Here is a 16892-nt window from a genome sequence, read left to right as displayed (position 1 = left end):
TATGGTAGCTAAGAGAATATGGGTATTAGACTGCTGAACTCAAGTGGTTTTAGGACTGCCACTATTTATGAATTTTAATTAGATGAATGAATTTTTGCTAAAATTCACTCTTAAAAATCCTTTTGTTTTACCTACATCATTTTACAATGTTACTTTCTATATTTCACCTCTTACGATAGCTTCTTTCTTTCTGTTCCTCTTTCCAGATTCTTATTACTGTACTTACTTAAAAAAGAAAAGGAAAATCATCATCCTTTGCTTATGAATAATTAAGTTGTTCAAATAAACATATACCAACAAGTTTAAAACAACCCAAAATTAACTTCTGCTGCAATGTATTTAGGTTATGCAATGTCAACACAATCAAATCTATTATCATCTATGTTAATATTTTAATGGAAATGTATATTGATATTCAATAAAAATGATGTTCACTTTGATTTTTCTAAATTTAACAACACAATAATATTACAAATAATCTAAGTCATTCAAAATGTTTTAAAATTCTTAAAAAGAATATTAATTTAAATAATTATCATAAATTAATATCATCCTAGATTTTTCTTAGAAGTTCTGATAGTTAATCTTCAAATTGAAATAAAAAAGTGATAGAAAAGCCCTAGAACAAATGACATAAAGGATTGACTTTAAAATCAAAAATGTTCTGCAAGAGTAACAAAAATTTAGGGTAAAACAAAACCTCTTACTAAATACCACAAAGATATTTTTACTTTAAATTTGGAAACATAAACCAACAACTTAAAATGATTCAATTTCAGTAGACTTTAAGTTGTACTATTTTTATTTTAAACAACAGCATACATATAACAGCTATGAATTTTTGAATTTAAATAAATTACTAAGTGTAATAGAAAATATCCTGGCAAAATGTATCCTACTTGCTAATTCCTTTAGTTATTATTCTTGGGATCACTAGCTATCTCCTCAGATATGCCAACTTGTGTAGCTGGAAGTCTATGGGTAGGCAAAATCAGGCTTGAGAATGTCTGTGAGGGAGGAAAAAAGCACTGTTTCCACACAACATGTAAATATGAAACTTGCTGCAGATGACAGCAAAAAAATAGAATGGGTCAGACAAAGGTGGGACAGGAAGGGGATAGTAAGATATTTTTAAATTTGCCAAAGATTACTAAGAACAACAAGGCATTTGTAGCTATTTGTAGCTATTTGTATTTGGAGCTATTCTGAAATGGCAATTAAAATTGGGAACTTGGTGGCCTTAATGTCTCGGGGGGGAGGGGGGAGTTCCTAACAAAAATTCAGTAAACATTTTAAGTTCTTTAAGATTTATTCTAACATTCAAAAACACAGGTAAAATCATACCAACTTCACCCCAGTGGAAAGGATTAGTGCTGCCTGTGGTACAGTTATACACCATGATATTCCTTGGTCTGCAAAGACAAAGATCAAAACATTGAAACACAAAAGGAAGACAAATTCATCCAAACTAAATCTTGCATGCTATTCAAGTAGGAAGAAATGAGGATGATTGGTACCTTTTCTACAATTTATCCTCAAAGGATTAATTTTTGTATCTGAATAACTATTTATAATTACCATTTTCCCCTACCCTAACAAATAATTATTTATAAAGACATAGATTTCCTTCTTTTCATATTTTTCTTCCTTGTACTAGGAAGAGTATTTGTTTTAATTTAAGGACAACAGCAACAATCAATCTCAGCTCTTCCTATCACCTTCCCATTTGCAGAGGTTTTAACTAAAAGACATTTTGAGCTTAGTCCCTCTTACTAGAAACAATAAATCACACCCTTTTCTAAGATATAAAATACTCACTTCAAATATAGGACACTATATTAATAAAGGAGAAAATGTCCTTGAGAAGCTTAAAGTTTACTTGTAAATGCTATTATTCCCTTTTAAAAGGAGAATCATGAATTGATTAAAGCTGCTCTATAGCCAAAATACTCAGTTGGGAGAGCATTACACTGAAGACCTTAAGCTGCTCTACTGTGCCATATTAGATAAATGTAAGCCATTCTCTGTGCATTTCGGCTCTTTACATAGGCTAGTTTATACCAAATTTTAGTTTTGGGGAAAAAATCATGGGGGTGGGGGCAGGCCTTTTATTTCATTTTTAATTGCTAATGAACTTGTCTATCCTATAGGAAGTACAAGAAAATTATTGCTAATTCTTAATTATTGCTGATGGAAACACTTTATTGCCTGCGATAAACTCTTACAGTTGGAAGCAATAATGCCTATATGTACTGGAATGGGACTATCAGGCTTGAGGGGTTAATTAACATCAGTCACTAGTTCTGTTTTCCCCTCTCAGTTACTATAGATTTAACAAGTGATGTTGTCACCTCATATACCTATTAACTCCGGAATACCAGGCTGCTGCAAGACTCGTGTTGATAACTACATCTACAGGAACAAGATCTGCAAGGGCACTGTTGGAGGCACGCATTGTTCGAAGAATTCCTTTCCCTGCCTTTGTTGAAATTAAAAACAACACCTTAAGATATATAAAACAGTCCACATACACATATAAAGATGTATAGAAAACAGAAAAATATACAGAATATTAAATACATCAAAAGGTTTACTTACCGCAATGAAGAGACCACTTGGTCCATTAAAGTTATCAATCCATCCCTAATATCAAAAATTAAAAAGGGAGGCAGCTTAGAAATATTATAAAACTAGAAATTTATTACTTGAAATGTATTATACTACATATATACCTGGTAATTTTCTTCTAAAAACTACAAAATAGATCAGGTTAGGTGAGGATATTTCTCCCCATCCCAAACAGAATCAGCCTTCCTCTGGAAGCATAAATGGCTAAGTAAAAATCATTTTCAAGGAGTTACCAACTCTTTTTCCAGTAACTCTCTGCCAAGAAAAATTGCTTAAAAGGAGTTTATATCTATCAAGTATTTGTGCTACATCAAGCCTATTCAAGTTTGATTTATGTTATTTACTGCTTTGCTGATACAGTATCCTGAGATTAGGGGGAAATAACAATTTCTCTTCAAAATTACAAAGGAAAATAAAATTGTAAAGCAAAAAAAAAAAAAAACCCAAAACAAAAAAACCCATGTTATCACTTACTACCACTATAGAGACCTAGGTTTTTCCTAAATTAATCTAAGTTATGTTTCATCTTATAACAAGAATTCATAAATACCATAGTGCCATTTTTCTACAGCAAATCACAGAAATCTCTTATATCTTTCTTAGCTTGTGATCAATACAGGGCAGAGCCTACCTCTTGGAAGGCCTGCCTCTTCTTGGTAATTAAAAGCTAATGAAATAAAATAAGATCTTGAATATTCTTATCTCTATTCCAATCACCTCTGCAAGGAAAACTAGTCAACAAATAAGTTTAAAAGCCAACAAATGTTGACATGTCAAGAGTCCAATCTACTACTCAACGTAGGAATAATTCCATAGTGAAGATGAGTTTTAAAAAATGGAAGAGATAATTGCTACAAAAACTGGCTAAGTTGAGGAGACTTTAGCCAGAGAAAACTCATTAGGTGAGTGTGCTTACAGACAACATCCCACCACAGCCTTTGATTTAATTTTCAAGTAAGATTTTTAAAATGTTGATCAGCATTTCTACATTACACTGAAATAAAAACATCAATAAAAGTCTTTTTAAGAATAGAAACAGTTTTGCCATGGTAAGTCATGTTCAGTAAATAATGCATGCTCTTAAAAACTTTTCAAATAGGGTTCTGACTAAAAAAATCTTAATCCCAACTACTTAAAAAGAATTCTCAAAACTTACTGGATAAGGTTCTTTCCAACTGGCACCAACAATAGATGGCCTTACAATTGCCACATTTAGCTTAGCTCCTTCTTGTTGTACAACATATTCTGCCAATGCTTTTGTGTATATGTATGTATTAGGTCTGTCTCCTATCAATTTTGGCGTGATATCATTTACTAGGCCATCATCCATCCACCTGGTAAAGAAATTGAATGCAAAAATGTTTTCAGATGTTTTACTATAAAATGAAAAACCACTTAACATTGCACATTCAAATATCTCTTTATCACTGACTCAAATGGTGACAACTTAAAAACAAAAATGGAAGTTACTTTTACTTTCATTAAACATCAACTACAAGTCCACATCTCTTACATTGTACAATTTCTATATCCAAAAAAGGTATGAAAATTGAATGTTCTTTCAAAATAAACCATATGGTAGGTAACAAAAGCTGATATGAACTGATTTATGATCTTAATATCACTGAGTATAAATATTCACACACTTCATGTATCTGATAAAGGATGCTACTCCAGATCTAGCTAAGGTATTCTATAACCAAATAAATTCCAAAATACATCTGGCTCCATGGGTTTCACATGAGGAATTAGAGATCACTATATATACCTAACAATGTAACATGTTAATTATATACATTTGCAAGGAACATACATATTAAATTAATATAAAAGGGTAATTAAATAATTAAATAGTAATTAAATATTTAATGTGAAGCACTGAAAATCAAATGCTCACTAATGAGACCAACAAATACTACAGTAAACAATAAAAATAAATTCTATCAATTAGTAACCTATGAAGTCATAAAACTCCTCTAGATTTCTCAGTGTCTCAGAAGAAAAGGTCTACTGTGAAAATGTGTAAAAGGAGGGTCATATGCTAGGTGATATCTATGACCTTTCTCAGTCTAAATTTCTTATTCCAACATGTTATGTACTTATTTTTAGACACCTTTCCTTTTTCCTTTATTTTCTATCATGTTATGCATACCTTATACCCAGTAGGCTGCCATACTCTATTAAGGATGAGGAAACATAAATAAAAAACCTTATTAAGATAAATTTTCCTCTGTATGTGGAAGTACTTGTTGTATATAGATGAAAAAGAATATTAAAAATTGAAGAGAGGATACTACTCAACTTAGGAATAATTCCATAGTGAAGATCAGTTTTAAAAAGTTCAAGAGTTACTACAAAAACTGGCTAAGCTGAGGAGACTTTAGCCAGTAAGCCTAATATCATTGGTGTGAATTTACAGAGTGTATCTATGACTTTTCCTAAAATTATGTTATTCAATTTTTTTTTTTTTTTGGGTAAAGAAAGAAAGGAGATAAAGAATTTGAAGGTTAAAGGTTCTTTCTTGGCTACCTGGATGTTTGGGTACAATGACTACTAATAAAAGAAAAAGTAAAAGGTTTCACTAACTTCTACACTTAACTTTTTAAACACTTCTGCTTACTGATCAGTGAGGAAAATGAGGTAAATAACGGGGATTACCTAAGAAATGAGATCAGAGAACAGAAACCAAGGAATTACCGTAAGAATTTCTCGGTAAGCTCACATATTTATCAATTTTTAAAAACTCTATCTGCTTCATCATAGTGATTAGCAGGTAAGCCTTAAAGAAAAGGACTTAAGTCCTTATCTTAAGAAACACCTTGGAGAAAAAGCTATGGACTTTGTGTAGCACCCTCAGGAAGAATAGAATTTGCCTGAAGAAGCAGGGGACGGTGAGTAAGAAGCTGAAAGTGGACTGCATCTCTGGAAAGAAAGGAGACTTAAAGGGAAAGAGAAGAAAAGGACGAAAATGTGCACAAAATCTTACATGAGTAACAAATATGTGAAGATATGCATATGGAATGTTTTCATAATCAGTTTATATTAAAAAAATGAATACTTTTGGTTTTTGTTCTGGTCCTATTTGTTTCACTTGCATAGGCTAAAGCAAATGAAATCTTGGTCATGGTATAAACACTTTCCACATACTTCCTATCCATTAAATACAAATATTTTTCATACAGTAATTGCTCATAGGATCCTGGTCCTTAGAAAAACTATAAACAATAACACTAGGCACATCAATGAAAGGACAGGGACCATGACTCCTCTGATTTCCTAATAATAAAAGAATCCTCTATAGATATACTCCATTGGGGAAAACAAAAAGGATAATCACTTAACAAATTAGAACCTTGCTATCAAATAGACAGTCATTAGTCTCAATGAGTATCAGGTAAGTCTTAGTCACTAAAATGACTCCCTGAAAAATAGGGGCTCTAATACTGTGAATGAGTTATTCATAAGCCTTCTTCCAACCATCACACCTAGTAAAAAGTGAAAACTCCACACTGACTATCCTTTAGATCAATCTATACAATCAAAAGAACATAGTAGATACATAACAATTTGTGGACTAAGAAAGAGATAAATGTATACGTAAGTGGAGAAAGCATAAAGTGGAAAGAAGTGGAGAGAGAAACTGAAATAGACCAAGAGATATAAATAGATAAAACTTGGATCCAAAGTTTTGGGATCAAAACAAATCTATATAAATTTCAAACAAACATACTCTAAAGAATCAATCAGTTTCTTGGGATCCACAGGTGGTGGATAAACTACTTCATCAATATGCTTTCGATTACAATAGGCATATGCTGTTGATACATGCATGAACACTTCCAGATTCTTCATTTGTTGTGCAAGGAGAATAAGCTGCCTTGTAGCTATCACATTTAACTGAACAGCATCTCTATAAAAGAAAAAGTGACAATGATTAATAGGAAAAGTATGTCATTTACTTACCCTATTAGAAACGATCTTAATTCCAGTAAAGAGAAAGACTATTTTTATTTACAGTAAAATCCCAAAAAGGTTGTGTACATTTTGTTTCCATATAAAGTAGATCCAGTCTATCTTTAAAACTTAAAAGAAGTTTCTGATTATTAAATAAACTCATCAGAATTAAAAAATGAAAGTAAAATTTAAAACTTTTATTAATCCAGAAAATAAACAGATTTCAAAGACATAAAATTTGAAGTCATTTTAGATGACTTCTGCATCTTTTGCATAATAATTTTTTAGCATACTGCTTTATGATACAGATATACCACAGGAGAAGAAATCAGAATAGCAAAATAATTTTAAAATTATTTTAAGGCTGAATCACCAATAAGGATAAAAGAGTAGAAGAAAACTCAGAAATAATAAATTACATTAAAATATAATCCAATCAGAATGCTTATTTCCCTCTTCATAGTAATTCATTAAACATCTATTTAAGACTACCTTATAAAGTTCAAAGGGTATTATAATAAAACTGGTACCAGAAATATATGCAAGACTCAAAATGATCTCTATATTCCTGTAACATTGTAATTTATAGTAAGAAACACACACACACACACACACACACACACACACACACACACACACACACGGTCTTCATTTAGGGTTCCTGGCTTATAGTTTCCAAAACCCTGAGAATTTCCCAAGTATACAGAGTGATGATAAGGGAGTCTTTTGTTATGCTGATGACATGACATTTGGCAAACACCTAAGAATAGGAGCTGGTAGACTGGAGACAGAATCCTGTGATAAGAGACTGAAAGAGGGGAAAAAGGACCCAGAAGTTGATTCAACTGCCACTGCACAATCAATCATGCCTGTGTAAGGAAGCCTCCATTAAAACCTTAATGAGGGTTCAGAAAGCTGCTGAGTAAGCAAACACACGAAGACTTGGGAAGATCGGCACTCTGAGAAGGACTGGCATCTTCTCATCCTTTCTTCCATCTGGCTGTTCGTGAGTCATATCCATTTTTATAATAAGCTATTATAATAAACCAGTGATCAAGTAAGTAAATGTATCCCTCATTCCGTAAACTGCTCTAAAAAATCAATCAATTCCAAGGAGAGGTCGTGAGAATCTCTGGTATACAGCCAGTTAATCATAAGTATAGAGCACAACATGGACTTAAGACTGGCATGTGATTTGGGGGTTAAAGAGGGCAGTCATCAGGATTGAATCCTTCACCTGTGGCACCTGATGCTCTCTCCAGTAGACAGCATAAAAATTAAGCTGCAATCTAGGAAACCCAGCTGGTCGGTACTGGGTTTGGAGAACTGCTTGGTGGTATGGGGAAAATCCCCACCTCAACATCAAAATTTGGTGATCAGCCAAAAGAATTCCATTTAAAATTTATTCAAAAAAACAATTTCACAAATGCAAAAGTTCATATACAGAAAAATTATCAATGAAAGATCATCTAGCGGGCCTCCCCTGGCAGTACAGGCAGTTGAGCGCTGCGCTGTGAAGCTTTCCGCAGCCTCTGCAGTGCGGGTTCGATCCTGGCTGGCCAGCGAGGGACCCACATGGCACGGCAGACCTCTCCTGTCACTCCTGCTGCTCCCCTCAGCAGTGTATTTCGCCAGTCTGCCTGTTCTGTTCCCCGCTCTGTCTCTGGTGAATCCTCTCACCCACCAGCGCATCTGGGCTGTACTCCAGTTCTTGTATAAATAAATAAATCTTCAAAAAAAAAATCATCTAGCAATAACAAACACGAGAAGGGCCCAAATATACATTATGAATAGAATGGATTAATAAAATAGGTATTTTACCACAATGAAAGAATTAATAGAATGGGAAATTTGTATTAATTTTTTTCAAATATATACATTATGAAGATTCTAAAATAAGACCTGGGTTCAAATCCTAACTTGGCCTACCTATCAGCTAGGATGAGTGACCTTGTAAAGTCACTCAAGCATTCAGGTCTCAGTTTCCTCACCTGTAAGTAGGAATACTAATAAATAATACAGTCTCTCTACTAGAATTAGTATAAAATCAAATTAAGTAAAATACAGCTTGCAAGTATTTAGCATTATTCCTAACATAAACCTGAAAACAGGCATTCAATAAATATTAAGGTAATAAGATGGTAGGTTGTTTTTGCTTTCTATTAATTTTATTCAATAGCTTGTTGCATGAAGGGAAAAAAGTGGAATTAAGTGTATCAGTAATGTTGCAATAAAATGATAAAAAGTAATACACTGTTGTTCATACTATGAAATGAAATAATCTGAAAGACATTAGGTCAAAATATTGGGAATTACAGAAATGATTTAGGTATTAATCTAGTTTACCTACTGAAATTAACTCAGAGGAAAACTTGTTTCTAATCTTAATTTCTCAAACAGAAAGAAATTAAATTCCCTAAATATGCTATACTAATTGAGTATTACATAAATTATGGTGTATCAACATGATGGAGTATCTTCACATTACAAAAATTATTAAAGTACAACAGGGTCAAAAGGAAATTTTTTTAGAAATAGTTTTGAGGGCCTCCCTGGTGACACAAGGTGTTAAGATGCAACCTATGAAGCTGTCCTCAGCCTCTGCAGCACAAGTTCGATCCCTGGCTGGCCAGGGAGCTACCTGCATGGCATAGCAGAGCTCTCCTGTCTCACCCACTGCTCCCCTCAGCAGTGTATTTCAGTCAGTCTGCCTGTTCTGTTCTCTGCTCTGTCTTTGGTGAATCCTCTCAGCCCTGCATCTCTGGCCTGTACCCCTAGCTCTTATATGCATAAATAAATAAATATTTTTTTTTAAAAAAGAAAGAAACAGTTTTGAGAACTTTCCAAAATTCTCACATTCTCAGTATTTAAGAAGAAAGAAATCCAATTGTTCTTCTAAAAGGCAGGGATATGTTACAGATAGCATCTGGTCTACTTGACTGTAAAGCAGTGCTTTGATGTCTATGACACTGCAAAACAAAAGGGATGGGAGGGTACTGTTTTGGAAAAGGTATACACAGACTATTCTGTTACAGGCTCCTGAGGACTGAACAACACATTCTGGGTCACCAAGAACAGGAAATAATTCAGAAGAAAAAAATTTCTGTGCCTTATTTTTTTTTTTTCAATTAACAGTACCTGAGAGTCTATGAAAACATATTAGAAGAAAACACTGTTCAATGAAATAATTGGCTGGGGTCTTATAATCATGAGTGTACCTTTTTTCCCTCTTTATCTCAACTAAGGGGCAAAAATCTGTCCAAACAGAATTCCAACAAATAAGACATTTCACAGAGAGGTCACTGTCCTCTAGATTGTTAAGGCAATGTGCTATTTTCTTTTCCATTTGCAAAACAAAGAGGGTTGGGTACAGAGTAATGTTTTGGGTGAAGCACACAAAGGATATTCTGTTACAGGTTCCTGAGGATGGTGATAGTGTTTCTGGGTCACTGAAAATGAGGAATAACTTCAGAGAGAAAATACTCTTGTGCCTTGCCTGACACAAGTAATATACATGACTTGACAAGGAAAAGAACAATAAATTTTCTTATTCATCTTTCTACCCATCCACTATGATACCTCCAGCAAAGAAGCAAGAATAATAATGAATAGATTCCCCTTTCATTAATGGTAGCCTTGCTCACCCTGAGGGGAACAGAAAGAGAAGGTTCCCAGAAAGTACAGTACTTGGGTTCTCCACCTCTTCTCCTCATAAAGGTTACTTTGATGAGTTTCATCCTAATTAATGTTGCCTGTTTGCAAATTAATTTCCACTTTAAAAACATTATTTTCCCTTTAATCCAATGATGACTATACCACAATTATCCAATATCTACATACATATTTTTCTTGAAAAGTTTCATAAGTCTGTGTGAATTTTTTCTTTCAGATATAAAAAAACTAATGACAATGCTGGGGCTACAGGGAGAGGACTAACACTATTTCCAGTAGGGGGAAATATGTTTGACTGATGATTGCATACTAAAAACCTATCTGCAATTACACTATCCAAAGATAATAACTGTCAAATATCAAAAGGTATATATGTAAACACAAAATACACATATTTTAATGAAAACTAGATTATACTATAGTTTCTAATAAGATTCTCTTGTCACTTTTGAATCAAGAACACATAATGGGGCCTCCCTGGTGGCGCAGCGGTTGAGCGCTGGGTTGCGAAGCTGCCCGCAGCCTCTGCAGCGCCGGATCGATCCCCGGCTGCTCCCTGGCCACTAGAGGAGGGTCCCACATGGCACGCAGGCCTCTCCTGCGGCCCGCTGCTCCCCTCAGCAGTGTACTTCGGTCCTTCTGCCTGTTCTGCTCCCGGCTCTGGTTCTGGTGAATTCTCTCACCCTCCCGCACTTCTGACTGTACCCAGTGCTTGTATAAATAAATAAATAAATCTTTAAAAAAAAAAAAAAAAAAAAAAAAGAACACATAATGGCCACACAGAAAGAATTAAAAAGTAAATAAATTATCATCATCAAATAATGAACAACACTGCCCTTTCCATTACACAGAACTGCCTCTTCTTTATCAAGTATAAAATGGACTTGCCTCTATTACAGTGGGCAATATCAGCATGGAATAAAACAATGAAGGTGAAAACTGAAAATGATAAAGCACTATTACCGAAATAATACAGTGTCTTCATCTGCAATAAAGGTAAAACATACTGTAATGCTTTGATGCTGACTGTCCCATATTTAATGTCATAAGGTTTATACTTCTACATTGAAGACAATATGGGGGATAATCTCTAAACCCTTTATTATCAGTATTTAACTTGAAAACATTTTAAAAAGAAACTTTTCCTGGGCCTCCCTGGTGGCCCAAGGGGTTAAACATCAGCACTATGAAGCGATCAAAAGCAATTCACAGTTACTACAGCACAAGTTCGATGCCCTGCCAGGGAGGTGACCCACATGGCGCAGTAGACCTTTCCTAAAATACACTGCTCCCCCCAGCAGTGTATTTTAGTGGATCTGCCTGTTCTTCTCCCGGCTTTGTCTCTGGTGAATCCTCTCACCTCCCACACCTCTGGCCTACATCCCAGCTCTTGTATGCATAAATAAATCTTTAAAAAAAAGACAAGACACTTTTCCAGTAATCGTGAAACCTGAACATGCCCACACCATCTTAACTAGTATAAGACCATACAATTAGATTAACATTGTAAAGCTGTATTTTGAACATGCCTTGGAAAAAAATGTTTTGAATTAAGCACCATTATTTGAAATGCATAATTACTAGATTTTTGTCTTGGTGTAAGTTTTTAAATGTTATTTTTTCTTGAAAATGACCTTGAAGGAAATTCAAATTATTTTTCAAACTGAATTAATGTTATATGTACCTTGTCCCTAACATTGCTACCAAAGTTTTAAAAACAAAGTATGGCTTAAATTGGTAAGCCAGTTTTGCTTTACTCTGCAAAAATGTGAGCATAATTAAAAAAAAAATTTAGATGGATATATGTACACTAGAAAAGTAAAGCTACAGTAAAGGCTTCTGAGAGCATAAAGGAAAGAGGAAAACAAACACAATACATTTTTAAGATTAATACCCCCACTCAAGGTAAACTTTCTTCTTTTTTTCCTTCTTCTCTTCTCTCCAGATTTCTCAATACTTGCCTCCTCCCTGTCCCATATTTAAATTGATGGTAACTTCTTTGTGTACGTTAACAAACACACAATATTCAGTGTTTTTAAACTTACAAGAGGAAGAAAATTCTGAAGGACCCTTAAGGAGACTAAAAGCTATACTTAACACAGCATGAAGAGTTTCAAATCATTTTCAAAACAACTTTACTAAGACACAATTACTCTTAGCCCTTTTAATTAGGTTCTGAAGTTCAAATATATAAACGCCTTTACTTACCTTAAATTTTCATTAAACCTTACTGTAGCTGCACAGTGGAATATAATATTGGTAGAATCTATGATGACTTCTTTATCTTCTTCACTAAGAGCCAGTTTAGGTTGGGTGAGTTCACTGTTGATTGCTATAATTTTCTGCCTAAAATCTGGATTTTCATCTCTCAATCTGTCAAAGAGCTATCAGATAGGAAAAATTATTTTAGGGCACTATTTTTCAACTTTCTAAAACTTATAACCCTTTTTCCCGATGAAAGCTCACTATTTTTAAAACTTTATCTACGCAAATTCTAAGGTTGCTATTCTTAGTTGCTATTCTTTCCATACAGAAAACACTCTATTAGGCCCACCTTACTATCCCCATTTTATGGATAAGGAATCTGAGACACAGAGAGGTGAAGTAACTTATCAAGGACAAAGAACTGGTAGTGTGCAGAGTTTAAATTTGAACTGTCCATGCATGTACGGATTAGAATATATTAACCCTCAAAATAGACTTACACAGTACAGACATCAGAACAATGTTAAAAACTATCTTTCAGATTTCTAAAATCCAGATCTTAATTTATCACTTCATTTTATTTTGGTTTATTTCCTTGACTTAAGTAAAATACCATGATTCACATTCTACCCAAAGACTTTAAAAAAAATTTTAAGGGGAGGAAAAAGTAAATATATTAAAGGAAAAACACTGGTATGCAAAGATGCAGATTAGAAACTGAAAAACTGAGAAATATCATATAGAAATATATATAAAAATTCAATATTTCTTAAGCAAACTCAAAAAATTTTAAAAATCTGATCACAAGATTACAATAATGTAAAGACACATTAAACTATGAGTCAAATTTAGGTTTTCTTTCTCACATTTATAGAGGAATATTGATGATACTTCCACATCACTGCTCTATTAAACTTTGACTCTCCAATTTATATGAAGCCTGTATTTGCGGTTAAAGCAGGGACTGAATCTGGGAAGAAAGACTATAACACTTATACAGGGTTCATGTTTATCTTCCTGGATGACTTTCAGTATACAAGTTTTCTATTGTTTACCATTGACTTCAATACTAATGTGTCCTTATATTAATGAAATATTTACTAAACATTTCAAATGAGCCAAGCATCTGAGAGACACTGAAAAAACAAAGAAAAATGAAATTTGCTTCAATCTACTTTAGAGTCTAATAGGAAAATCTAGATAGGAAAATTAAATTAGACAGTCTAATAGGAAAATTAAAATAGTTTTATCTTGCTGGGCAAGATGGTTGCAGAGTGAAGCCACTGGGCTCACCTCCTTCATATATTCACAACTCAATTGCAGAACAAAGTTTTTCAGAAACTGAAAAATCTCCCCCAAACAAAAGCCTAGAGCAAAATGGCTTTACAAGAGAATTCTATACAACTCTGAGAGAAGAACTTATGCCCATCTTGCTCAAATTGTTTCTAAAAATCCAAGAAAAGGGACTGCTTCCTAATACATTCTGCAATGCCAGCATTAACTTAATAATGAAACCAGATAGCTAGTACAAGGAAAGAAAATTATATAGACCAAAATCCTTAGAAGACTGATGCAAAATCTACAAGGCAATCGAATTCAACAATATATAATAAAGATTATACATACATCATAATCAAGTGGGATTTATCCCAGGAATGCAAACATAGTTTAATACACAAAAATAAATCAACATAATACACCATATCAATAAGTAAAGATAAAAAATGTAAGCTCTCAATAGTAGCAGAGAAAGCATTAGATAAGATTCAGCACCCGCTTATGATTAAAAATTTTAGACAAGATGGGAATAAAAGCAACTTATCTTAATATAGTAAAAATCAAATATCGCAACCAATAGCCAATATAATACTTAATGGTGAAAAAACTGCAAGTTTCCCCTTTAAGATCAGGAACAAGAGAAGGATGCCTACTGTCTACTTCTGTTTAATTTAGTATTAGTGGTTTTGGTTAGAACAACCAGACAACTGGAAATAAAGGGAATCTAAGTTGGAAAAGAAGAAGTGAAACGATTACTGTTTGCAGATATGATATATAGGAAATCCAAAGATGCCTCCAAAAAGTTATTAGAAACAAGCAAACAAAAGGGAATACAGTAAAGTAACAGGTTACAAAATTAATATGCAAAAATTTTTATAGACAAACAATGACCAAGAAGAAAAAGAAATTAAGAAAATAATTCCATTTACAGTGGCTTCAGAAAGAATCAAATACCTCATAATTAACCTAACCAAGGAGAGTTATACCACAAGACCTACAAAACATTATTAAAAATTTAGATAGTGCAATTAGGATATGGAAAGACATTCCATGCTCATGGATGGGGAGAAACAGTATAATCAAAATGATTATCCTACTTAAAGTGATATACAAATTAAATAAAATCGCCATTAAAATATTAACAATATTCATCAAAGAAATTGAACAAAAAATATCAAAATTTATATGGAACCATCAAAGGCCTCAAAAGGCAAAAGCAACCACTAAGAAAAAAAGGAGAGAAGTGGCAGCATCATATACATGACTTTCAACCAGCAACAGTACCAAAACCAATATGTTATTAGCATTAAAAGAAAAAAATGCATGGAACGGAACTGAAAACCCAGAAATAAATCCACTTATATGTCAATATTTAATTTATGTTAAAGCACCCATGAACATACAACTTGGAATGGAGAGCCTCTTTAATAAATGGGGCTGGAAAACTGGAAGGCAACAAGAAAAAGAATGATGTAGAGTTTCTGTCTAATTCTATGCACAAAAATACCAAATGAATTAAAGATTTAGATATGAGATCTATAACAATAAAATATATAGAAGAAAATATTGGCCGTATGTTTCATAACAGCACTAATAAAGATGTTTCCAGAGACTCAACTCCCATGGCAAGGAAAATGAAAGCAATTTGAAACTGGGATTATTTCAATTTAAAAAAGTTTTACACAGTTAAAGAAAATATAAGCAGATGAAAAAGATATTCTACTGAATGACAGAAAAAGATATTCTACGTTACATAACTGACAAAGCAGTTAATAGCCAAGATAAATAAAAAACTTATAAAATTCAGCAATAAAAGAAAAAAATTCGGGCCTCTCCAGTGGCACAGGGGTTGAGCGCTGGGTTGCGAAGCTACCCTCAGCCTCTGTGGCGCCGGTTTGATCCCCGGCTGCTCCTGGCCAGGCCACCGGAGGAGGGTCCCACATGGCGCGCAGACCTCTCCTGCCTCCCGCTGCTCCCCTCAGCAGTGTACTTTGGTCCTTCTGCCTGCTCTGCTCCCCGCTCTGGCTCTGGTGAATTCTCTCACCCTCCTGCGCTTCTGACTGTACCCAGTGCTTGTATAAATAAATAAATAAAATCTTTAAAAAATAATAATAAAATAAAATGGTTAATTTAAAAAAAAAAAAAAGAAAAGAAAAGAAAAAAATTCTCAAAGGGCAGCAGATCTAAACAGACAATTCACTAAAAAGGACATCCAGAAGGTCAATAGACACAAGGGAAAAATGTTCATCACTGCCTCCAGTAAGAGACTTGCAGGTTAAAATCATGATGAGATCATTCCACACCCATGAGTAGAGTATATATTAAAGTGACCCCCAACAGGTGGTGGAGAGGATATGAAGAAAGAGGAACTATATTACATTGCTGGTAAGAATATAAACTGATGCAGTCATTTTGGATTTACCTTATAAAACTAAAACTGGAAATACTATATGACCCAATAATCCCACTCTTGGGCATCTATCCAAAGAAAGTGAAACCATCAACTCAAAAAAATTATATGCTCTACAATGTTTACTGCAGCACTATTTATGATAGCCAGGACATGAAAGAACTCTAAGATCCTACTGACACAGAATTGGGTCAAGAAGTCGTGTATACCATACACCGGAATACTATTCAACCATAAGGAAAGACAAAATGCTGCCATTTACAACAAAATGAAAGGAGTTAAGCAGGAATTATGTGTAGTAAAGCATATCAGAATGACAAAGAAATACTGGATATTTACATGGTAGATAATTTTACAAAGGAAAAGTTATAAAAACTAGCAGACATTAGTAAACAAAGAGATCTGAGGTTAAGAGGGAGAAGTGTTTGGAGAAAAGACTGAAGGGGATATAAGGAATGGAAGTGGGAGGCAGAAATAATACTTTATGTTAAAAATAAATAAATTATACTGTTATAAGTAATAAAAAAGGACAATATTATAGTGTTATAAGACTGCACAGGAAAAACAACAAAGATAGTTTAGGAAGGAAAAGAGATTATAAAGTAGAAGAAAGTATTCCTGGCAGAGAAATTAATACATACAATCACCTAAAAATGAGGGAGCATTAATATAGTTGGGAAATTAAAAATAATTTAGATAGACTTGGCTAATAACTGAATACATGAGGGGCAGGGAGTGTAAACTC

The 16892-nt window shown here is 33.7% G+C and overlaps 1 protein-coding gene across 2 annotated transcripts in view; it reads right to left on the bottom strand.

Moving 5' to 3' along the window:
* FAR1 (fatty acyl-CoA reductase 1) overlaps positions 1-16892 on the bottom strand; it is a gene marked incomplete at both ends in the record, with an annotated part of 50846 nt that overhangs the window by 12837 nt on the left and 21117 nt on the right. For both annotated transcript variants that reach the window (XM_084229009.1, XM_084229008.1), the window contains 6 exons: positions 1345-1412; positions 2361-2479; positions 2599-2643; positions 3785-3962; positions 6359-6538; positions 12463-12638. In XM_084229009.1, coding sequence (XP_084085135.1) covers positions 1345-1412; positions 2361-2479; positions 2599-2643; positions 3785-3962; positions 6359-6538; positions 12463-12638 — 766 coding nt within the window. The remainder of the gene's footprint in view (positions 1-1344; positions 1413-2360; positions 2480-2598; positions 2644-3784; positions 3963-6358; positions 6539-12462; positions 12639-16892) is intronic.

Source organism: Talpa europaea (genome assembly GCF_964194135.1).
Source record: "Talpa europaea genome assembly, chromosome: 1".
Taxonomy (NCBI): Eukaryota; Metazoa; Chordata; class Mammalia; order Eulipotyphla; family Talpidae; genus Talpa; species Talpa europaea.
Note: the sequence above shows the minus strand (reverse complement) of the source record. Positions and strands in the feature narration are given on the sequence as shown.